The 24,714-nt window shown below is 41.0% G+C and overlaps 1 protein-coding gene across 5 annotated transcripts in view; it reads left to right on the plus strand.

Moving 5' to 3' along the window:
• The window catches only part of ARHGEF28 (Rho guanine nucleotide exchange factor 28), a 254,074-nt gene extending 230,079 nt beyond the window's left edge, over positions 1 to 23,995 (plus strand). For all 5 annotated transcript variants that reach the window (XM_073679786.1, XM_073679797.1, XM_073679814.1 and 2 more), the window contains 14 exons: positions 638 to 760; positions 4,860 to 4,977; positions 5,402 to 5,656; positions 8,507 to 8,583; positions 9,795 to 9,973; positions 10,107 to 10,198; positions 10,407 to 10,589; positions 10,677 to 10,811; positions 11,369 to 11,466; positions 15,963 to 16,001; positions 16,699 to 16,746; positions 17,555 to 18,025; positions 19,058 to 19,316; positions 22,350 to 23,995. In XM_073679786.1, coding sequence (XP_073535887.1) covers positions 638 to 760; positions 4,860 to 4,977; positions 5,402 to 5,656; positions 8,507 to 8,583; positions 9,795 to 9,973; positions 10,107 to 10,198; positions 10,407 to 10,589; positions 10,677 to 10,811; positions 11,369 to 11,466; positions 15,963 to 16,001; positions 16,699 to 16,746; positions 17,555 to 18,025; positions 19,058 to 19,316; positions 22,350 to 22,525 — 2,253 coding nt within the window. In that variant the 3' untranslated portion in view covers positions 22,526 to 23,995. The remainder of the gene's footprint in view (positions 1 to 637; positions 761 to 4,859; positions 4,978 to 5,401; positions 5,657 to 8,506; positions 8,584 to 9,794; positions 9,974 to 10,106; positions 10,199 to 10,406; positions 10,590 to 10,676; positions 10,812 to 11,368; positions 11,467 to 15,962; positions 16,002 to 16,698; positions 16,747 to 17,554; positions 18,026 to 19,057; positions 19,317 to 22,349) is intronic.
• Positions 23,996 to 24,714: the final 719 nt, after the last annotated feature.

Consider the following 24,714-nt stretch of genomic DNA (forward strand, 5'->3'; position numbering starts at 1 on the left):
TCCTGTTACAAAATTATTTTTAGCCCCAAATACTTGCGTTTAAATTGAAAAATAAAAATTAATAAAAATATCCCCAAAGATGTATTAACCCCTTTAATAATGTGTGATAAACTACAGTACTCATCAGGATACCTAAAGCTCTGCAGGTGGGTGGGAGACATATTCCTTCCATTCGTTGTCCATGCATTTACTTTATCCACTTTGTGGCATTTGTCAAAAAGACATTGGACTATGAATACTTGTGTTTTTGCTTTATGTGTTTCATGAATGCAATTTTTCTAGAGTGAAAAGTTAGGTAAGTTCACACACATTTGTACCACATACTCAGCCCATGAAGGTGTTCTTACATTTAGACTGGAATTTCATAAATCTTATATCAGCTGGACTTTAATATTACATGAGAAATGGGATTGACAACAGTTTTCATCTATATGTGCCAGTCAGTGAAGTCCTAGGACAAGTTTAGGGTCTTGAATGCCATGATGCATTCTTGTTTCAAAGACAGTGACAGGTCCAACTATCAGTTGTAGCAATGTGATTGTGTGACGTGCCACAGAGTGCCCTTTAATTAAGAGCAGAAACCGTCTCCTCTCCTACATAAGCCCCTTACTAGCTGGCGACATTTCTTTTTATACAGTTTTCTGCAGAGAACGCTGAGAAAATGAAGAGGATTTATGGAGAATTCTGCAGTCATCACATCGAAGCCGTGAATTTGTTTAAAGAACTTCAGCAAAACAAAAAGTTCCAGAATTTCTTAAAAGTGAGTTGAGTGTTTCTCTGTCTGTCTGTCTGTCTGTCCCATCTCTCTATCATCTATCAATCTGTTATCTGTCTTTTCTCTTTTTCATTCCTTTCTCTTCACTAATTTCTGCTTTCTTTCACTTTCTGATTTTTGTTCTGATTTTCTCACTTTTTTTTGTCTGATTTTCTCTCGCTCTCTCTCTGATTTTCTCTCGCTCTCTCAGATATTCTCTCGCTCTCTCAGATATTCTCTCGCTCTCTCAGATATTCTCTCGCTCTCTCAGATATTCTCTCGCTCTCTCAGATATTCTCTCGCTCTGATTTTCTCTCGCTCTCTCAGATATTCTCTCGCTCTGATTTTCTCTCGCTCTGATTTTCTCTCGCTCTGATATTCTCTCGCTCTGATATTCTCTCGCTCTGATATTCTCTCGTTCTCTGATTTTCTCTCGCTCTCTGATATTCTCTCGCTCTCTCTGATATTCTCTCGCTCTCTCTCTGATATTCTCTCGCTCTCTCTGATATTCTCTCGCTCTCTCTGATATTCTCTCGCTCTCTCTCTGATATTCTCTCGCTCTCTCTCTGATATTCTCTCGCTCTCTCTCTGATATTCTCTCGCTCTCTCTCTGATATTCTCTCGCTCTCTCTCTGATATTTTCTCGCTCTCTCTGATATTCTCTCGCTCTCTCTGATATTTTCTCGCTCTCTCTGATATTCTCTCGCTCTCTGATATTCTCTCGCTCTCTCTCTGATATTCTCTCGCTCTCTCTCTGATATTCTCTCGCTCTCTCTCTGATATTCTCTCGCTCTCTCTCTGATATTCTCTCGCTCTCTCTCTGATATTCTCTCGCTCTCTCTCTGATATTCTCTCGCTCTCTCTCTGATATTCTCTCGCTCTCTCTCTGATATTCTCTCGCTCTCTCTCTGATATTCTCTCGCTCTCTCTGATATTTTCTCGCTCTCTCTGATATTTTCTCGCTCTCTCTGATATTTTCTCGCTCTCTCTCTGATATTTTCTCGCTCTCTCTCTGATATTTTCTCGCTCTCTCTCTGATATTCTCTCGCTCTCTCTCTGTTATTCTCTCGCTCTCTCTCTGATATTCTCTCGCTCTCTCTCTGATATTCTCTCGCTCTCTCTCTGATATTCTCTCGCTCTCTCTCTGATATTCTCTCGCTCTCTCTCTGATATTCTCTCGCTCTCTCTCTGATATTCTCTCGCTCTCTCTCTGATATTCTCTCGCTCTCTCTGATATTCTCTCGCTCTCTCTGATATTCTCTCGCTCTCTCTCCGATATTCTCTCGCTCTCTCTCTGATATTCTCTCGCTCTCTCTGATATTCTCTCGCTCTCTCTGATATTCTCTCGCTCTCTCTGATATTCTCTCGCTCTCTCTGATATTTTCTCGCTCTCTCTGATATTCTCTCGCTCTCTCTCTGATATTCTCTCGCTCTCTCTCTGATATTCTCTCGCTCTCTCTCTGATATTCTCTCGCTCTCTCTGATATTCTCTCGCTCTCTGATATTCTCTCGCTCTCTGATATTTTCTCGCTCTCTCTGATATTCTCTCGCTCTCTCTGATATTCTCTCGCTCTCTCTCTGATATTCTCTCGCTCTCTCTCTGATATTCTCTCGCTCTCTCTCTGATATTCTCTCGCTCTCTCTCTGATATTCTCTCGCTCTCTCTCTGATATTCTCTCGCTCTCTCTCTGATATTCTCTCGCTCTCTCTGATATTTTCTCGCTCTCTCTCTGATATTTTCTCGCTCTCTCTCTGATATTTTCTCGCTCTCTCGCTGATATTCTCTCGCTCTCTCTCTGATATTCTCGCTCTCTCTCTGATATTCTCTCGCTCTCTCTCTGATATTCTCTCGCTCTCTCTCTGATATTCTCTCGCTCTCTCTCTGATATTCTCTCGCTCTCTCTCTGATATTCTCTCGCTCTCTCTCTGATATTCTCTCGCTCTCTCTCTGATATTCTCTCGCTCTCTCTCTGATATTCTCTCGCTCTCTCTGATATTTTCTCGCTCTCTCTCTGATATTTTCTCGCTATCTCTCTGATATTTTCTCGCTCTCTCTCTGATATTCTCTCGCTCTCTCTCTGATATTCTCGCTCTCTCTCTGTTATTCTCTCGCTCTCTCTCTGATATTCTCTCGCTCTCTCTCTGATATTCTCTCGCTCTCTCTCTGATATTCTCTCGCTCTCTCTGATATTCTCTCGCTCTCTCTCTGATATTCTCTCGCTCTCTCTCTGATATTCTCTCGCTCTCTCTCTGATATTCTCTCGCTCTCTCTCTGATATTCTCCCGCTCTCCCTGACTTTTCTCTCACTGTCTCTCACTCTACATAATTAAGTCTGTGATTATATGGCTTTACTGGAATCTGTGAACAATGGAATATTGATACAGATGTAAGAAAACGAATTTGCATAAAAAAAATCAGTACAGAAATCAGGTCCCCGGACGCTTTGTGATCTGATTGTGTCTCTTATGAAGAATAAACGTTTAATCTGCAGCGTTGCATGTACTAATGAAGCAGGACTAATCCGGCGGGGTGTCTCTTTCCTCAGACTCTGATCTTCTAATCACAACCCCGTGATTGACAACCTCCACACAATACAGGTTATGGTGACAGTATTTTTCAGGCTGCCATTCACCCCTAGGGAAGTGTAATTAGAAGTTCTGAGGCTGGACTAGTCTGGGGAAAGACCCCTCTGTTCTAGTCCTGCTTCTGTAGAATACTGTATGTGTCGTTTCAGACTAAAACTTGATTTTTCAAACCTTGCAGAGTTATCAAATCACATCAAACACCTTATTAGAATAAAGAAATCTGCACTCCTGTCATGATAGTAGCGCTTGGGGACCATAGGGACCTGACAGATTCCCTTTAAATGCAGAATGTTAGCTCATATATGTAAATGGAGAAAGTGCATTTTAACCCTTGAAAGGTTCTGGGTACAGAGGAGTGCATTGATTCGAGGAGGATCGAGTTCGAGTTGAATTCCCTGAAATTTGCGGTTCCATGCAAGTTAGAACATTCTATATTTTTGAATATTGGTCAGCACATTGCAATGTTCTGCATACACTGATACTACTGCGTTGGGGTAACAAGGTAGCACATGCAATCTTATATGACTGCATTATCAATGTGATTACACAAACGTTCCCAACAAATCTCTTCAAATACACATACGGTATCATACGTAATCACACGTCCGTGGGTTAGTTCGTGTACTACAGCGCCTCACTGTGGACACTTGTATAAATGCATTTTATAAGCTTGTAGTTTAGTTAAGATGTCTTTATGAACCTCACCTTTAAATCACCAATATGTGCTACTTACTAATATCATCAGAAGTGTCTCTTTAAGGCGTTTACATGTACAGAAATAAAATAAGGATACAGATAATAATCTGTTAGAGGAGCTAAACTTTTGTGGAGGAAGTTGTTCATACTTTGTTTTCAGATCTACGTTATATTGGATGTATAATCTTTGTGCACACAGTTATTGTAGCATCAGCTTTATTTGTTTTTTTCTTCATTTGTGCAAAAAAAATTAATGACTTAGAAGAGTAACAAAAAAATTTTTAATTGCTATAATTGTGTTTAGCATTGAAAGCTATGAAGCTTTGCAAATCACATTATTAAGGTATTTGTCGTAATTCCTGTAAAAAAAAAAAAAAAAAAAAAAATCATTTAAGTGGCTTCCACACCCTGCTTTTCCCCAGTCCATTTCTTGCCTTCAGCTGCATTAATATTAGAACGTACTCATTTGGAGTACAGATGATGACAGTGATGGGTCAGCTCAGTACCTGTGTGTCACTAACACGAAGCTGCTGCAGGACATTGTTCTGATAAGCCCAACACTCAGAGGTGGAGACAGGTGCTGACCCATCACTGCCATCATCTGTACTCCAAATGAGTATGTCCTGGTATCAATGAAGCTGAACGCAGGAAATAGACTGGGAAAAGCAGAGGTTTTGAAGTCAGTTACATGCATTTTTTTATAGAAATAAAGACAAATTGACTAATAGTTATTTGCAAAATTTCATAACTTTTCTTGCTGGACAAAATTATAGAAAAAAAAAGTGAAAGTTTAGTTACTCATTAAATTTGATTGTATTTATAGGTGACAAACAGTAACCTTCAGGCTCGTCGTCGGGGAATCCCAGAATGCATCCTGCTAGTAACACAGCGCATCACCAAGTATCCAGTATTAGTGGAGAGAATACTGCGATATACTCCTGGTCAGTAATATGGACGTTACAGCGCCACTTACAGGGAACACAAAAATGTCAATTATCTATTCCCGTGTTCCCTAAGCTTTATGTTTACGGTGATTGATTGTACAATGTAAATGTTAAATATACACATATATATACACATACACACCTGTTTGTGAAGTAGCAAAGCGCATATCCTCTCCTAATCAGACCGGCGGCGTTTCAGTGATGTTGGTGTGATTGCTTGCCTTTACATTGTTATGTGATATGACCTCTGCAGCTCATCAGGGGCTGCTGATTGGCTGCAGCGCTCACACTTCCCTCTGACATGACGGTATGCAGGAGTTCTTTAACACATTTTTCCTCATTTTAGCGTGCTGTAGGTGGCGCTCTTCATGTAATTCATCCAACACTTCATGTAATTTGTGCTCTTTCGTGTTCTCTTCAGATGGCACAGAGGAACATAAGGACCTCTGCCGAGCCCTCAGCTTAATTAAGGACATGGTCACCGCCGTGGATTTAAGAGTCAGCGAATTTGAAAGAAAACAAAAGCTGGAAGAGTTTCTAAATAAGATCGAAAATAAGACCTTCACGAAAATGAAGAATGGCCATGTCTTTACAAAGCAGGATCTGAGAATCAAAGAGCGGGTGCTGCTACACGATGGTGTCCTCCTATGGAAAACTGCCACTGGGAGATTTAAAGGTACAGGCAAACCCAGGGATTTTCCCATTGTTAGCAGCCATTCCTTTAATGGCTGGGTGTTACTATGTTCATAGGGTATTATGGAGCCACCTCTTTGGTAAGAGTTATAGACACACCCGGTTTTTGAGTAATTCATACATTTTCAAGAGGAATAACAAGAGAATGGCAGCATTCTAAGAATAGATGCTCAAAAATTGTCATTTTTATGAGAAATATACATACACTACTAACAAAAAGTTTGGGATATTTGGCTTTCGAGCAAAATTTCAGGATGATCCTGAAATGCACTGTAATCTTTTCAGGTGAACTTAATGTGACCGTCTCTAAACTTTTGATTACACATGTCCAACTCTTCAATGTTTCAGTACTTTTTGCACAACTTTCTGTTCTCTAACAAGGAGCTTATTGGCAAAATTCACTACAGATATTTGATCCATGAATCGGCCAATACATTTTGGGGTTCAGTTAGACTTGGTATTAAACACTCCTCCACATCATGCTGTTCACATTTTGACATCATGAGACCAAGACGACAACTAACAATTGATCACCAGTACTTGTGAGGCTTCAAGCAGGATGTTCTCAGACGGAGGTGGCCACTGAGCTTGGAGTGTCACAGAGTCATCAGCAGGTTGCAAAAGAAATACAGAGAGACTAGAACAGTCACAGAAAGGCCGAGAAGTGGACGTACTTTGGCCACATCCCACACTGATGACCACTTCACTGTGAACAGTGCCTTTCGGAAACAGATGTTGATTGCCACACAACTCCAGGCACATTTAAGCAAGGTGAGAAGCACCCAAGTGTCATGTCAGACCATACAAAACTATTTACATCATCATGGTCTGTGTGCTACATGACTTGCAAGGGTACCTGACCACACCACCAGGCAAAAGCATCATTGTCTTGCATGGGCCAGGGAGCATCTACATGGGACGAGAGACCGGTGGGCCTCAGGGCTGTTCACTGATGAAAATAGATTCATGCTGAGCAGAAACTATAGCTGCCAACGATGTTGGAGACGTCAAGAAGAGCACTATGCATCAGCCCCTATTGGCACCAGTCAAGCCTTTGGTTGGTGGTGGTGGTGTTATGGTATGTGCAGACCATGCGGAGCCGGCTGCGGCCCCGAGGCTGCGGAGAAGCCGCCTCCGGCTTCCGCTCATTATGCAAATGAGCGCCGCCCTCTTTTTTTTTTTTTTCTCACAGGCGGGCTTTCCCCATAGAGATTAGGTCTATGGGTAAAGCCCGCACGCGGACCCCCAGGAGAAATAGACATGGTGCGGTCTAGAAAGACGCACTGCATGTCTGTTTCCGCGGGTGTGCCACAGACGCATAGTGGGCCTGGGATTTGTATATATCCCATCCACTATGCCGTAACATCTGGCCTCTGCGGATTGCATGCAGTGCACTTGCTCTGCGTCCAATCTGCAGCGAACACTGATCGTGTGCACATACCCTTACAGTATGGGCAGGTGTGTTTCGTCACTACAGAACTGCCCTACACTTTATGAATGGTAGAGTGACAAGCCCCTACTACTTGTATAATATCATTAATCCAGTCATTGTGCCTCTGCACGAATAACGTACATGGATAACAGTTCTCCAACTCATCGAGGTCTCATCATTAGGGAACGGCTGCTGGAGACTGGGGTACCTCAAATACAGTGGCCTGTACTTTTCCCATACCTGAATCCCATAGAAAACCTATGGGATCAGGTGAGTCACTGTGTAGAGGCTCGTAACACTGTACCCCAGAACTTCAATGACATGCGGGCCGCCCTTCAAGAAGAGTGGGATGCCATGCCTCAGCAGACAATAACTCGACTTGTGAACAGCATGAGACGTCGTTGTCGAACTGTAATTGATGCTCAAGGCCATATGACAAGTTATGGAGACACTGACATTTTTTATTGGGGTATACCCACCACTGTTCTTGGCTTTTGTTTCAATAAATTGTTAGAGATGAGAAAATCACCATTGTATGCTTCTACTTAAATGCCTGACTGTCATGATAAAATATCACTGTAGCGTGAACTTTTTACGTTTGCCGTAAATTTTTCCCGAAAGCCAAATATCCCTAACTTTTTATGAGTAGTGTATAATGCCACTTTAGTGAATATACAGGTGTATCATAATGGAGTATGAATAAATGTCATAATATACAAAGCCCACAATTGCAGACATCAACGTTGTGCCACGTAGACCTCCTATTCACCACTTACAATACAGCACTTATGCGAATGGAGATTTAATGTGGAGTATGGGTGCTCTTACATGGGCAGACATGCTGCTCGCATTCTGCTTGACGACATAGCAACAATCAGTTCTCATTTGCTGTCATGCACCAGGGATCAGGATTGTTGTCCCCATTTTACATCGTTGGATGTGCTTCTGACCAAAGATGATCTTTATGCCTACATGAAAGATGCAATCAAACCACAAACACAATGTTTGCCAGACAGAATTACACTGGGCAATGAATGGGAATGAAAATGTGAGCAATCACTACTCTATAGAGCGAGAAAGATTGCTCACGTTATAACCTAAACAATTAAAACTATATCCAGATAGGAATATAGACATGTTAAATATACTATGGGATTTTATTCCAAGAATCCTCTGGAGCTGAAATCCTTGAACTGTGAAGAATATTTCTGGCCCATGTAGCAATGTAATGAGCCTGCAGGACTGTGTGCCAGCTATCTTAATAGCATGGCTGCTTTGGCTGAAGGGTTTATATGTGCAGTATCCATGTTTGCACTTATTTGTGGGTGAATTTTTCTGTTTTAGTAGTCTTTTTTGTTTCCACAATTTCCATAGTATTTACCATTGTTCCCTTCCTTTCAGACATTCAAGCTCTACTCTTATCCGATGTGCTACTCTTTCTCCAAGAAAAGGATCAGAAATACGTATTTGCTGCAGTGGTGAGTTTGTATCCAATGTGGATTTCATTAATCTGTTAATAAGTTGGGGCAATGAAGCGATCAGCGGCAAGTAAATGTAGTGCCAGCTGGAAACATCGTACCAGCCCTAGACGTGCAGCCAAAAAAAAATTATTTTGGCTCCTGTTTCATCGCTTGTACAGTTATTCTGATGTTCACAAGTTAATGGAGTTTGTGTCTTTTTTTTTTTTTCCCTTTCAAACACAATATATGCCTTATACTGTAATGTGCTCTGTTCACATAGGGCCATTTTGCACATAAGTTTTGTATTCTCATGTAATGTTATATAGGTCTTATCCATCTCACACATTGTTTTTGGTAGACTGCTTTCACAATAATTAGCTGATTACAGCCATAAGTTGATTGTGAATTCTCAGCAGTAAGACTATCCCTTTTAATTAGACTTTTGTAATATACGGTGGCAAACACTTGGCTTGTATGCCAATTATATCCATAGGGCTCCAGCTAGCCGACAGCCTCGGGCAGTATGGCTTTTTTGTGGCATAGAACAGCATAGTAGAATCCGTTCTCCTTTGTTGATCATGTTCTAAGCGTGCAGGTGTTCACTGTACTGTGCGGAAAGAAAAGACGTAATAAACGAGTGCATGCTAAAAGTGAATGAATAACCCGGGGTCACCTGTGCGCTGCTGTAGTTGTGAAGTGTCTTTCATGGCATCCTGGTGTCTATCACGGCCATGCTTCGTTGATTGAAAATTCTTTGTATAGCTGATTTCGGCATGGGTAGCATAAGGAGATTTGGCAGGGTTAATGCTTCTTCTTAATTCTTCATTAATCTTTATTAAAGCTTGTGATCAATATAAACATTACCGCTTTCAGCTACATACTGAAATGCTTAACAGGAAAGTTTTCGACAACTTAACTGGATTAGGTCAAGCAAAACTGTATTGAAGACGTGCTGCGGAATCAGTTTGTATCCATGGGTAGATATTGCTGTTCAGACTTGTTATGGCGCAGTCCGCTGGCCTCTCAAGTCTCTATCCGAGCGTCCTTCTAAAGCGGCTAACCAGCTCGTCTTGCTGACATGGCGTCTTTCTGCCTGTCGACAGGTCTTGCGCAGGTGCCTTGTACAATAGGACACGTGCATGAACCTGCAGCTGTCATTTTGCTAAGTTGGAAATATTTGATAATAATTGATCATTTATTAAATGTTTGCTAAATGTGTTTGACTACAGGACCAGAAGCCACCCATTATTTCTCTCCAAAAGTTGATTGTGAGAGAAGTTGCTAATGAGGAACGAGGAATGTTCTTAATAAGCGCCTCATCTGCCGGCCCAGAAATGTATGAAATTCATACCGGCTCCAAGGACGAGCGCAATACCTGGATGAGGCAGATACAGGACGCCGTGCAGAGGTGACCATTACTGTGGCTGCTTTATATCCATTTGTGTCTGTCTCATCTAGTTTTGCTGGTTTGGTATCGCCCTAATACAGAGCAGTAATACTATGAAAGTCTTACACTTGTTTTGCCCTTTACTGATCCTTAGTTGCCCTGAAGAAGAAGAGGGAAAACCCTGTGAATCTGATGAAGAAAAACGGGCGGCAGAAGCCCGAGCAGCAAAGGCCAAAAAATATCAAGGTGTGTTACAGCGAACCTGTCCGTCCTTGGCTATGGTCTGGCTTGCATTATTGCTTCCATTCATAAAGGAAACCTTGATGCCGGCCCCTTGTGGACACCATGGATGGTCTATAGGTCCATTTAGATTGGTGCTCATTAATGGAATGAAAACGACCTATCTTCAATATGCCGAACAATATCAGTACTTTAATTATTTTTCTTTCTGCAGAAATCCTGGGTTGTCATGACCAGCAGATATTCAATTGCTTGGAAGATAAGTTGCAGATATTTGCAGAACTTGCTGCGATGTGCGGAGGGAACGATCTGCACCTGGAGCCACATCTCTTAGTTAAGGCAGATTCTGGAGACACGCCGCAGGCTGCAGCATTGCTGGCGGCTGCATTGAAAGAAGGTGAGCTTTGTGGAAGATTTCGTCTTTTAATAATTTAGATGCATGCATTAGTAATTTACTGATTTAATTTCTTTCTTTTTTTTTTAGCTGAAAGCCTCTACTCTACATTAACAGAAATGGAGAATACTGCATGGTCACCAGAGGATGGCGAGACATCAGGCCGAATCGTTGGCTGGTCCAATAGTGAGCCATTGGAGGAAAGTCATGAGCTCCAATATGCCTGTGAGTAGATGTGACTGCAAAACCTCAGACAGGATTAAAATAGAAAATATTGTTTAGCACAAAAGGAGCATGTGGTAAAAGTGCAATGTGTATTGATAAATGAATGCTTTTCGCGATCTGTCAAACTTTTTTACTTCCAAGTATATGTTCTGTGGCATAACACGGTCACGCCTGCTACCATGGACACTGATTGTTAGACCTGTCAGGTGCCTTATATGAGTAATAACTGCATTAAAGGGGTTGTCCGGTCCTAAACTACAAGTCTGCAGTCACTCTGTGACTGTAGACTTGTGAATTCTCACATTGCGCACATTACATACCCCCGGCCACAATCCAACTAGATGGGTCAAGTGTATTGAGCAAGTCCAGAAACAGTCTAGTCTGAATGTGGCCAGTAGTATTCATATTGCTGTCACATTACTGCCAATACCGGCACTGGAGAATCCTCAGTGTGCAGTGCGTGAGGATTCATAAGTCTGCAGTCACATGGACCATACTGGACAATTCCTCTAAGTAATTGTTCATAGAATCCTCAAGTTTTTCCTTTTTTTGTACAGCCCTATCTCCTGATGGAAGAGAGGAGGACTCGTTTAATACAGAACTTGGTCCCACTCAAGTAACCAGTGATACAGACATGCCTTTTAATGAAGAGAAGGTAACAAGATGATTCTAACATTTATCTCCATACAAGGTTTTGTGTATTTTTGTTTTAAATCACAAACTATTAAGAAACAACAAAAAATTAACTGTACGTGTTAAAAAAACCTTAACGTCTATCTTAAGGGGAATTTGTCAAAACGATCCACTCCCTCCACCTCCTCCAAGCCATTTGTAGGGTCTTGTTTCTCTCTAGAAGATGTCATCTACACTTTTACTTCGGCAATCTGTTCCTCCCTAACTGAAAAATCGCTGGTTTTGATTCACATGCAAATGAGGCTGAAGTGCTGTAGGAGTGATCCAGGCACTTACCAAGCTGCTGCCTCCCCACCGTTAATTCACACCCATCTCCCACCTTCTTCTGCTTGACTGACAGCTCTCTGGCTTGACTACATAGTCATTGAGCTGTCAGTCAAGCAGGGAAAGGTGAGTGTGAATGTGGATGTATAATGGAGCCATGGAGGCAGAGTCATGGGAAGTGCTTTGACACTCCCAGAGTAGTTAAAGGGAATCTGTCACCAGGTTTTTGCTGCCTCATCTGAGAGCAGCATAATGTAGGGGCCGAGACCTTGCTTCCAGTGATGTGTCGCTTACTGGGCTTTTTTGCTGCATTTTTTTTAAATCCCTGTTTTATCTGCTGCAGATCTATCAGTTCTCTGAATGCTGAGCTGTATATAACCCCACTCACACGGCTTATTGGCATCTTTTTTGTGTACACTGTGCATAGGCAGAAAGCTGCCAATCAATCATTGGGGCAGGGTTATACAGCGCTTATGGCAGCAGGTTTACTACACTTGTCTTCTAGTGATTTTATCTCCTGCTGATAAAACATTGATTTTTTTTAATCAAAGCTACAGCAAGCAGGCCAGTAAGTGAACTATTGCTGGAGTTAGGGTCTCTGTCTGTACATTATGCTGTTTTAATATTGTGGCAAAAACCTGGTGACAGATTTCCATTAAGCCTTAGTTGCATATGAATTAAAACAGAGACTATCAGGGAGGAACAGAAGCGGACAGCAATATGAGAGCAGTGTGACAATATAAACAGAATTTCTGGTGCTGGGTCGTGCTGAAAAGTTCCTTCTAGCAAAACATGTTTTGATCTGTTATAACCACTTGAGTCTTCCGTACTGGACAACCCCTTTTAAAGGCCAAAGGGGTGTTCCCATCTCCAAGATCCTATCCCAATGTGTAGGTGTAATAATAATAATATTAGCAAGTACCTCCAATTAGAAACATAGTATAGTTCTCCTGATTCGCTATGTCACTTACCCCATGTGCAGGGCATTGCTGAAGCTTAGGTATCCATGGTTACCACTCATATAGTGACAGTTAGTTGTTAGTGGTCGTAACCATGGATACCTAAGCTACTGCAATGCCCTGCACATGGGATAAGCGACATAGCTAATCAGGAAAACTGTATTAAATTTTTAATTGAAGGTATTTGCTAATAATTTTATTACACCTACTACATATTTTGATCGGGTCTTGGAGATTGGAATACCCTTTTAAGTTGTGCTTTACTTGGTGCTAAACTAATTATAACCACTAGGTGGGGCTATACCACAACTTTATATTTTCTAATCGCACTAAATCGCTGTCTATAAGCTTTCAATTACCCAGCACCAATCATGTTATGGTATTGCCTGGAGCAGCATTTTTGTAACTTTTTTTTCTGGAATCTGTTCATATATTTAGCTTTCTGAAGCCAGTATTTTCTGTGGACACTTACCCATCGCAACCAAACTCCCAGGTCTGTGTGTTCGTAATCTGTACCTCAGTGTGTCTGTTCCATCCATTGCCAGGGGGAATATTGATTGAACCCTCTTAGCATGTTTCTAATAAATCACATTTTATTAATATTTTATAAATACAAGAAAACGTTTCAAACAGGACCTGAGAAACAAATCTAATATTATGGAGTACACCCTAAACCCAAGCCTGCCCCATCCCAAAATCTAGGACCCTTCACAGTTTAAATAAGAAGATGGGTATTCAGTTACTTCAGTATCTTCTTCATGTGCGAACATCAATGTAGTCGTTCCCTTGTACACCTGAGCAATAAATACACCATCTCTCATAAGAAAGGTATATCCAGGTGGATGGTCACATCAAGACTGACGAAATCAGGAACGAAAAGAGAAAGCATAGCAGAGGAAAGTAATTAGTAAGCAGATCAAAGAAAGAAAGTATGGTTTTCCTACCCCTTCTCATTCACATATGTGAATCCACCGTCAGCTGAGAGAATGTTGGAGCAGAACTTTCCACTGATTCTTCCATGCTTCAGTGGGCATGTGTGTAGGATGGCAGTGGTGCGGTATCAGAGCCTCCTGCAGTTATGCTAAAGCACAAAAGGCTTCTTTTTCAGATCCAGTAGAACCACAAAGTATAGAGAACAAGGCTATTTGTGCCGTATTACCAACTCTGTGCCCTGCTATACGGTGATCCACAGAGAAGAATCCATCCCAGAAGGATTTAGGCCTATTTCATCCCCATCAAACATGGAGCATCATTCCTCTCTTGATTTTGGCTCGCCAGCAGGTTTCCATAACCAATGGATATATTGTGTGGATCCTGTACCACTCTGTTATCTTTATATTTTCTTTCCTGTCAGTGGAGGAGATCTTAATCCCAATTCCTTTCTCCCAAACTCGTATAAAGTCTTTTCTTTTAGTTTCCATTACCAGTAGGCTAAAAAAAAGGAAGATCATTCATACGGGCTAGGATTCCGAGTATAGAAGTCTCTCAAAGTGGGAAAGAGAAGATTGGAAAGGGCACTGTTGCCCTGAGATCTAATAAAAGTGCCTAATTGTGTATATTTGACCCATGAGAGTGTAATGGTCTGGTTTCCAGCATTGAGCTCCTCAAACACAAGGGAGACGAGTGCTAAACATGACATGTGGAAATTGCTCCTCAATGGCCCCTGAGCTGAGAAATGTTTCCCTTTGGCAACCTGATCAGATAATAGAGGATTGAGTGGACTTTGTGAATAACATATTCTTCTCAACCAGTTTGTCCAAGATTGGCCTCTGTACAATACATAGTTGCATCTAATCCTCAAAAGGTGAACACCAGATCTCTTCTCACTATTATACAATATGATCCCAAGTAGACCTTTTCCCTCTAACACTTTGTAGATTTCTGCCACATGTTGCTATATACAGTACAAAGTTAATTCTTCAATTGCATATTTTCTGAGATTACTATAACATTGTGCCTAGTGATTATAGGGGTATTCCCAGAATCATAATGTTGTCTTATAAAAATCTACACTTGTATTTATTAATTTGTGCTAATATAAATAATTTATGAATCTGCCCTATTTTGCACATATCACCCCACAAAGGATGCCCTCCAGTAGCCATTGGAACTGTCTTGGAGTAGTTCCAACTCATGGTCAATCCTGCGCAGTCTCGTCTTTTACAGCTGGTATCCTGCCAGCATAGCTGTGCTGTGCCTAAAGTGAAGTTTATACTCTGAGGAGTGATACAACAGAAAGGGTCGCAACCTCCTTTATTGCATTGCGAGATCCCATTTCAGGAACCAGTGGCGTGTCTGTTTGCTGTTAACTAAGAGGAGCGATGTACTGCAGGATGGGCTGTATACAGGGCTGAGAAAAGATATATATTGCAGGATGGGGCTGTATATAGAGGGGACAGAAATAAGAAATATACTGCAAGATGGGTCTGAAAGAAGCGACGCTGTGCAGGTTGGACTAACAGGAGAAATGTATTCCAAAAGAGCACTCTGTATACAGGTGTCTAAGACTAGAGGTTTACTGCAAGAGGAGGCTGAAAGAAAAGCTATACTGCAGGATTGGGCTCTTTGTACAGGGTTTGAGATTAGTTGTTGTGTTTCTTACCTGTTGCTGGAAGTTCAGTGATGTGAAAATGCAAGTGCTACTCTATTGATGCATATGACAAAGGATTATCTTCTGCTATATGCATGAACAGAGCAAAATTTGCAGTTTCAAAAAAGTAATCTGTCAGCAGGCAACAAGCAAAACTCTGCACTGCATTGTGGAAGATTGCAGGAGAGTTGACCTGCGCTACAACCAGCTGATGTAGAACCAGACAGGCAGCTATACTAATGTAGATTGTAGAAAGTAAAATCTTTCAGGCAGCGTACTGTACAAAAGTAAAGAGTCCACAGAAGTGTAAGGTGCATTTGACACACAGCTTAGCTCAATAATAATTCAGAGAGGTGGGCTACTCGAGAGCACACAGGAGAGGGAGGAGGGGTCCGCAGCACTGAGGAAAGGCAGGTGCTGGGAAATGTAGTTTTATCAGGTAAGAATAAGACCTTCTGTTCAGCTATGTGAAGATGGATGCATCCTGGTACAGGTAGAGGCTTAGTTTATATATTAAAAATGAATCTGCATTTACTGTGCTCTGTAAAAAAATAATATTATTCTAGAATTTAGTTCTTTTTCGGCAGCGTTACAAATCCTTTTCAAAACCTATTAATGTGTTTGTTTTTTTTCATCTTTTTTTAGGTTGAATTTGAAAATTCATCAGGTTATAAACAAGCAGAGGTAAGGCATCAGCAAATTTACATCTGTATATAAAATTTAGAACAGCACTTTTCATTAACGGGTCCTCCGCTCAAAAGTGCATGATTTCTGACTGAAAGATTTCAAGACCAGGTCACTTCAATTATTGGACTTTGGGGAATAGCATTTGAAGTCGCAATCTTTTATTGGATTTTCTGTTACTGGGTGGCTCAAGTCTTTATTGGGTTGTCAAGGATTAAAAATCTTGGCTATTTTTTTCCCAGGAACAGCACAACACGTGTCCTTGGAATGTGTCTGATATTGCAGCTCTGCTGTATTGAAGTGAACTGATGAGTCTTGTCTGAATGGAGCCGACGTTGAGCATGCCCACCTCCACTCCATTCATTCCCTGTGGGACTTCCCTAGATAGCTGAGCACTGTACGCTGCTATTTACAGCATAGAGAATGAATGGAACGGAGGTGCACATGTACGCCATTGCTCTTCAATGCCCTATTCTCTGAGCCATTGGGTGTCTCAGCAGTCGGATAGGGGATAACTTCAAAACTTGGCACAAACGCTTCAACTGGAGTTATCAGACAAACCAAAGGTTGGTTGTGTGAGATCGTATGTGCTGCCTTTCACAAAGTGCAAATTCTATTTGCGCAGATGCAATTTTGTCTACATGTTCGCATATTTGAGAAATGCGCTAAGATCATTCTTTGATCTCTCTTCCCTTAGGTTTTGCAGGCAGTTCAAAACCTGACCCGGCTCTTGTACAGTATACAGGTGTGTAGTTTACTTAGTATAATTATTACAATGAGGAATTAGAAGTGTTATATGTTGGAGAGCTAATTATTGTTAATTATTTACAACAATAGACATTGAAGAAAAGTAAAGCTTGTAGAAACCTGTCAAGAGATAGCTTTTATACCATATCCAAAATTTTGTAAAAATCTTAATGTACCTGTTGTTTCAGGTAACTTTTCAGAATAAGCTGTCCTGTGTGTGTATGTGCAGAATAACACAACCTCTGGCCATTATATGACATGTATCCTGAATTTTTCACCAGTTTTTCCTTCTGCAGATGTTCTCTGATTTTCACTTCTCTGAGCTAGCCAGTGGAGACTAGCTACTATTATGTCTCCCATACTCAGCACACAGAAAGATTCCTGCTCTTCTTTCTATGTTGCATATAGACAGTGGCAGGAGATGGCATGACATTATACAGCAGTACTGAGCTGTGTGGCTGTGAATCCAGCACTGATGTCAAATACATTTGCTCAAAACTGCATTTTTATCTGTGTCTACCTGATCTCTCTGTGCTGAGTGTTCCTCATTCCTCCTCCCCCTTTCCACAGAGTATTATTAGAGGTGTAACCTGACAGCTCACTGCTCTGATCAAGATGGATTTTTTTTCTTAAACGGATAGCAAGCTGTGTGTATGGGAAAGGAAAAAGTGTCTCATAAGTTGTGAAAGGAGCAGAATCCTCTGATAAGATATATTACAAAGGTCCTTATATTTGCCTGTACTATTGAATTGTATATAGTTTGTTGAAAGGACAGTGACCATTTAAGACTCTTACTTCTTTGTCAGGCTGTTGTAACACTGCAAGATACCCAGATCGAACTTCATAAAGCATTACTCCAGGATGGCGAGCCCGGCAGCAAGGGTTTAACTCTCCGTGGGGGTCTTCTGCAGGAACATAACCGGCATCTAGAAAGACACCGTGGAGAGCTGGCCAATTTAGAGAAACTTCAGCAACAGCTTCATCATGACAAACAGCGCTGGGAGCGGGAGTGTAACCAGAAGGAACAGGAATATGAGGAGATGGAGAGCATGCTCCAGGAGAGGCAGCGAGAGTGCCAGAATCAGGAGCATGTACTGGAGGAGGAAAGGGAGGAACTCGGCCATAAGCTTCAGGAATACCAGCAGGACGTGGAGAGGTTGAGCCAAGGCCAGAGGATTGTGGAGAATAAGAGGCAGCAGCTCTGTCTGAAACACAGACTTCTCAGTCACTCCCGTCAGAGCAGCATGCCGGTACTCATCCCACGCACTAAAACTGAGGTATCATCAGTTCTGGTAGGCTTCTTTAGTGAAAAAAATCCTAATAACCAACCAATGAAAAATAGATTACACTGTAGTAAGAGCTTCTCCTGGAAGACAGCCCCATCCCCCCAAAAAATGCTAGTCACAATTTTATTTTTAAGATGTACATAATTTAAAATAAATAAAATATGAATATGGTGTGGTATATATTTAGTGGCCAAATCATCAAAGCATTTACGCCAGAAAACTGGTGTAAAAGCTGGGAAAAGTCACTCTATGACTGGAGTGGCATTTCAGGTGCGGCGCACGATGGCGCCCCTCATTTATAAGATACGTCCGATTCATTAAGTGCATTGTACAGCAGGGAGCCCTTCATTAGAGGGGTATGCCGGGACTAATTTATCTTTGGGCCTAAGGACTAGCAGGTAGGAAGTTGCTAGCTATCTGCCTCTTCTAAGCAGTGCCAGCTCGGAGCGATCACAGACTGCTCCGGGTGGGGATCCTGCTGCTCACGTCAGCAAACAAGCTCTTCCTCTTCCGGGCTGTTATGTTAGCAACTGCCTGCTTGTTGGTTCCTAAACACACAGTAAAAATAAATAAATGAGACCTGGGTCCTGGAGCTATATATATGTATATATAATCGTATTGTTAACAGTCAGTGTATAGCTGAGCGCGCCATGCACCGTATTTTACTTTTTTTAAAAAAAAAAAAAAGAAAAATCTCATTTGCACATTTGTTGTAAAGTGTCTGGTGAGACGTCTGACAATACAAACCCCTGGACTTCAGAGGGCATCGCGGTTGTGTCATTATTTTATTTCATGGTGGGGAGGTTATGCTTGGACTCTGGTAAGGCGTGTGTGAAGAGATCCCTGAAAAAGTCATTTCTTTACATTAACACATTGCAGGGAAAAACACAATTAGAAATTTAATAAAGTAAGGACAGAGGTTATGAGAAAACGTGTGAGAAAAAGCTTTGCTCGTCCGTCCATTTTTCTGTTTCCCGTAAACATCCCGCTGAACTCAGTCTTGTACTTTGCTTCATATAACAGGGTGTAAGAAACTCCCAGCATGACAGATTAGAAAATGAAGACTCCGGCTGCATTACTGGCGCTCTGGGTCAGATGTCGCTCCGCAGCAGTACCACACTCCCGGGCTCACATCCCCAGGTGGAGAACACCTTGGACTTAGCAAACACTTCTGAGGACAGACCTGTGGACATCTCCAGTGAACCTTGGAGCTCCTTAATTTCCCGACAGCAGAAGCTTGAAAATTCCTCCCGGCACAGCAATAAAGAAGCCTGGAATAACGGTAAAAGAGAACACAATAGGAAGCCTTGATGCCACGAATGTGGTGCATGTAAAGAGAACCTGCCACGGTCATGTTTTAATAACCATTTGCATCCTCCTAATTTCCATTGTGCACCGTTTTCTTTATATAATATTTATAGAGGTATTTTCTGCTGTGGATTCTGTCTTCTTGAATACATCATTACTGTACATACTGCATACAAGCCGCAGTTTGCCTCCACAGCTTCTTCTCTAGTGCACACTCAGTACAGACTGGAAAATAAGAGAAGATAGACAAAATCTTCTTTTAGAGGCTTATAGTAAAGCTTAAAGGGAAGCTTTCACTACATTTACTTGTAACTGCCTATGCTGATGAAAACTTTCTTTTGTCTTCATACTGGGTATGAAGCCTCTAAATTTTACTGCTCCAACTATGCTATTTCCCTTTATACTAAGAGGGCTTTAACCGAAATTGTTCTCTGGTTGCATTTACTTTTACCCTGTATGACACTGTGGAATCAAAAGAACAGGGGAAAAAAAAGCAAAAGCCTATAGAGAAGGATTCTTTAGCATTATCTGGTGAGCCTTGATGTGTCTCACTTGATCACGGTAACAGCTCCTCCCTTTTGTTGCCTGCTGTTATTAGTGTTGAGAGAGGACGAGAGCTGCAGCGTCGGAGTAGTGAACATCATGTCACTTTTGCAGAAATGGTTATCAGAACAGGAAAAGGCAAATATCTCTGTAATCAAAGCAAAAAGTCTTATTAATGTGTTAAGATTTTTCAGCATCCTTACATATATGAACAGGCCGGACCAACAAAGAGAGATGCTGTTTTTTAGGTTTCCCACCTCTATGATCTAGATATGCCCTAATAAGAAATGTGAAAAAGGTTATCATTTATCAAGAGGAGGCAATCGCTTTAATAAATTACCTTTTTTTCTAATCAAGCAGTACAGTTGCCCATATATTAGTCATTCAGAAATGATGGCAGTAGCCAGCGTTTATTAATACAGACTGCTATAACTTTGCAGATGATATCTCTTTGCGTTCTCTCCATCCACACGTGGATTTGGAGTGAACATCTGCACTGTGTTCCTGCGTTTCCTCTGCTGCCGATAATTCACGTCCAGAGTAAAGTGTTACAGTATAAAGCGGTTATTGCTTTATATCTGCACATGATGTGCTCATATTTACCAAGGTACTGGAAAATCTTTAAAAATCAACGAGATATGCCTATTTATTCCACCCCCATGCTTTTCATGAAGGAACAATTGCACATGTGTGCTCTCATACCCAACTCTAAAAATTATAGCCAAAAGATAACTATTTGTGAATACGGCTGTAGCGTAATTGAGAACAAAAGGTCCTCACTGAAATTATTTTCGGGAACGTATAGATGGGAGTATACTCGGGACTACAGAACAGAAGGACTTGGGTATTCTGGTTACAAGTAAGCTGAGCAGCAGTACTCAATGTCAAGCAGCAGCTGCAAAAGCAAACAAGATTTTACGGTGTGTAAAAAGATAAAATACCGTGATCCCAACCTATTGTTACCCCTTTATAAGTTACTTGTGAAGCCACATCTAGAATATGGGATCCAGTTTTGGGCTCCACATTTTAACAAGGATATTTAGAAGTTAGTCAGTTCAAAGGCGGCAACTAGATTATTACAAGGGATGGAAGGCCTCTCATATGATGAGAGGTGGAAAAAGTTGGGCTTGTTTAGTTTAGAAAAGGGACGTCTCAGAGGAGATCTCATTTACATGTATAAATATATGTGTGGACAGTACAAAGGACTTACTTATTCCTTCCAAAGACCATACTAAGGAACAGGGGGCACTCATTACGGGTTAATGAACAGGAAAGGGTTCTTTACAGTCAGAGCAGTCAGACTGTGGAATGCCAACCACAAGAGATAGTAATGGCAGACACTATAATAGCTTTTATACAAGGACTGTGTCAAATAATATTTTGGGTTATAGTTAACGTAGTGACAAAATGTATAATTGGTTGAGAAAGGTTGAACTTGATGGACCTATGTCTCTTTTTGAACCTATGTAACGTCTCTATAACATGTTACTTTATTATATATTGTTCTACATTATGGGATTGTCCAGGATTACAGGAGCGTATTGTGCTTGTATCGCTGCTCAGCTGTATTCATGTGAATAAAGTTAAAAACTATGTAAACTTTCAAACAGAACATGTTGTTCATTTGCTTCTTAAATGCAAAGTTAAAGGGAACCTGTCACCATAAAAGTGTAGTCCAATCGTCAGGCGACATGTTATAGGGCAGGAGGAGCTGAGCAGATTGATATATAGTTTTGTGAGAAAAGCTTCAGTATAAACTATGTTTTAATCATTTAATCCTCTGCTCTTTCTGGGTTGTTTGGTCCAGTGGGCGGTCCTATCAGTGACTGACAGCTGTCTTTGTATACTTGTGCATACAGAGAGAGCTGTCTGTCACTGATAGGACCGCCCACTGGACTGAAGAAAAAAAACAGAAAGAGCCGAGGTTTAAATAATTAAAGCACAGGTTATACTGACTCCTTTTCTTTTCACAAAGCTATAGATTAATCTACTCCACTCCACCTGCCTTATAACATGCAGAGAAAGCCTGTGAAGAGCAGATAAGTGCAGGATAGAAGCTGTGTTAAGGATATATGAGCCAGTGAAGTCAGCTAGGTTCTAGATGCACACAGACCTCCCATTCAGCCTATATTACTGGGAGAGACAGTCCCGCAAGAAAAAAATTCTGAAACTTGGATCAGACTGCAGGTCGGAGAGTCTGAAAATAATGAAATGTAGATTGCAGACTGAAATTTAGGGCTTAAGTTTAGCTAATAAAATTGCAGAAACTTGTAAAAAAAATATATTTTTTTCCCTGTCAAAGTTTTCAATCGCCTTTTAGGCTGCAATACCCTGATACACACCATGGACATCAGTGGCACATGAGTATATATATTTTTTTTATCCTGGATAATTCCTCTATTTTATATTCTCCATCATATATGGCATAACATTCTATATTCTAATGGTGTTTCTTACGTTTCAGATATCAGCGCCGCTCACGTAATTTTCTGTGGAACTCTGCTGGCGTCAACAGGACATAATATAACCACAGGGACCCATCAAACCTCCCAGACCTCAGAAACCATAAGAACACTCCATGGTGACCCAGCGACGTGCGTAGAGAATGGACTAGTGGAAGAGACTATAGTTTACCTCTGACTGTGGAGCAGGCCAGGACTCGTATCTGCTGGTAGAACCAGCAAACCATTGTCTATAAAGTGAGATTGCAAATATTGTAAATGAAAACCCCTTTAAGTATAACCTTTGCCATTGATTGGCCATAGCGTAAAGCATTGCACACGGATGCAAATATCCATTTTTGTGATATCTGCTGTCATTCAGATTGGTCAGTGACTGAATTAATCCCAGTGCTTTAAGCTCTGTGATCTGCTACTAATGTCTGAATGACGTATTGCTTATGTTCACTGCTGCAAACAGACTTTCAGATGCTTTGTGTATTCATTGATCTGCTTGATACTAGTCTATCCAGAATATAGTATTTCTAGAAGAATGTTTTATGGATTACTCATTGGACTTGCAAACAGATTGCCTTCTAGCACCCGTCGTTACGAATAGTGTAATGAATACAACTAACACTGCAGCACTCATTTGTAAGTACCCTTTAGGTGTTAAGGGGTTAACTTTTTTTTTTCTTGTGGAAAATCGCTAAGTTATTGTATTTTTTTTTATTATTATTATATATGTAAAAATGATTGACTATTGATGGCACCTTTGCAAGTGATGTACCACACCCTATACTGTATAATACATGCCAAATATCCAGTGTCAGTGAATGCGACATTCTTATTTAGTTGTGTAAAATTCAGGCTGCAATGAAATTATGTTCAGGGTATTCACCACAAAAGATTCTGACTCAAACCGTGTATAGGTCCTGATTCGATATATGTATTACAGTCCAAAATCGAAACATCACCGACACGTTTTTGGTGCCTGTTCCACCCTTTGACATGGCCAGAAACGCGTCAGAAGTGTTTCACTTTTGCACTGTATCGGATGGTTTCTAGAATTTGTAATATGATCGAACAAAACTTCAGAAATTTTTATCAGTGCCGCTGGATCTATCCCTACTTTGTTTACTTGTCTTTCCGCCTGAACAGTGGCATCGAACCAATCTCCGGAGAACTACCGACTACTGAACGGATCTGGCTACTCCTTTTCTTCTGATCTGATATTCATTAGCATACCCTTTTTTGTGGTATAGAATTGCATTGTAGATTGTTATTCTTTGTAGAGGAATACATTAGAAAGAAGTATACTGTGTGGTATACATTTATTTTCTCAGTGGGAGCATATTAACAACAAATACCTAAATAGTGTCTCAGTCTTCTATCAGAGCTATGCGTTAGAAATCCTCCCAACATTCACTTCTCGAAGAGTTAGCAGAGCCTGATACATTCGCTGCCACTAGACGACAAAAATATTTCATAACCTTGAGTCTGGCCTTAGTTATTCCATTTTAGCTGCTAACAACCTAATATCTTTAAGACCTTCACATGATATCCTCATATGATGACATTCTTATATCCAGTTCTATGGTTCCTTCAAGAGATAAGCAGAACTAGAGTTTTCTGGCAGCTGCTCATTTGTTCCAATATGTTTGGCCTGGGTTCTTGCGGTTTTTGTAGAGGTTGATAGTTGTGGACTGGCTGGGCTCTCATGTGCGGGGTCCCCTAGTCTGTTAATTCTCTGGATCTCATCATGAGGCAGAGCTACGGTATTATACTAGTGTCAAAAAATAAAGCTATTGTATACTCGCCAATCAGACTCAAACTTATGGTGCCCATAGACATTACAGCCAAGTTAGCAAAGCCCACCAATTTGAGCAGGACCGGCTGACTTCCTTTTGATGATGTTGAGGGAAGGAGGATTGGGTATGCTGAAATTCAATGTCTGATCACTTTGTTCTCAGGGAAGGTAAGTCTCAGCGGAGAGACTTGAATGCACACTTATGATTGCTCAGTTTGACCAAAGATATGTATGGGGTGGGGAAGAAAAAATAACCGATGGCCACACAAGTATTCGGCTGAAAACTATTGTATGAGTAAGGTATCATTTAGACAGCACGATCAAAACCATTAAGCAACCGCCAATTGGCTACATATAAGCTGATTGGCTGTCGTTTATTAGCCTGTTTAGACAGGCTGACCGCACTTCCATGCACACAGAGCGAGCGTTAATATGAACATTCCATGTGCACATATAATATTATTGGTATCGGCAGCACATGCTTATACAGTACAATGTGCTGCCGAGAATGATGATTTTATATATATATATATATATATATATATATATATATATATATATATATATATATATATTCAAAT

Source organism: Phyllobates terribilis, unplaced genomic scaffold (genome assembly GCF_046119375.1).
Source record: "Phyllobates terribilis strain yellow unplaced genomic scaffold, ASM4611937v1 Scaffold_1__5_contigs__length_1240528914, whole genome shotgun sequence".
NCBI lineage: Eukaryota > Metazoa > Chordata > Amphibia > Anura > Dendrobatidae > Phyllobates > Phyllobates terribilis.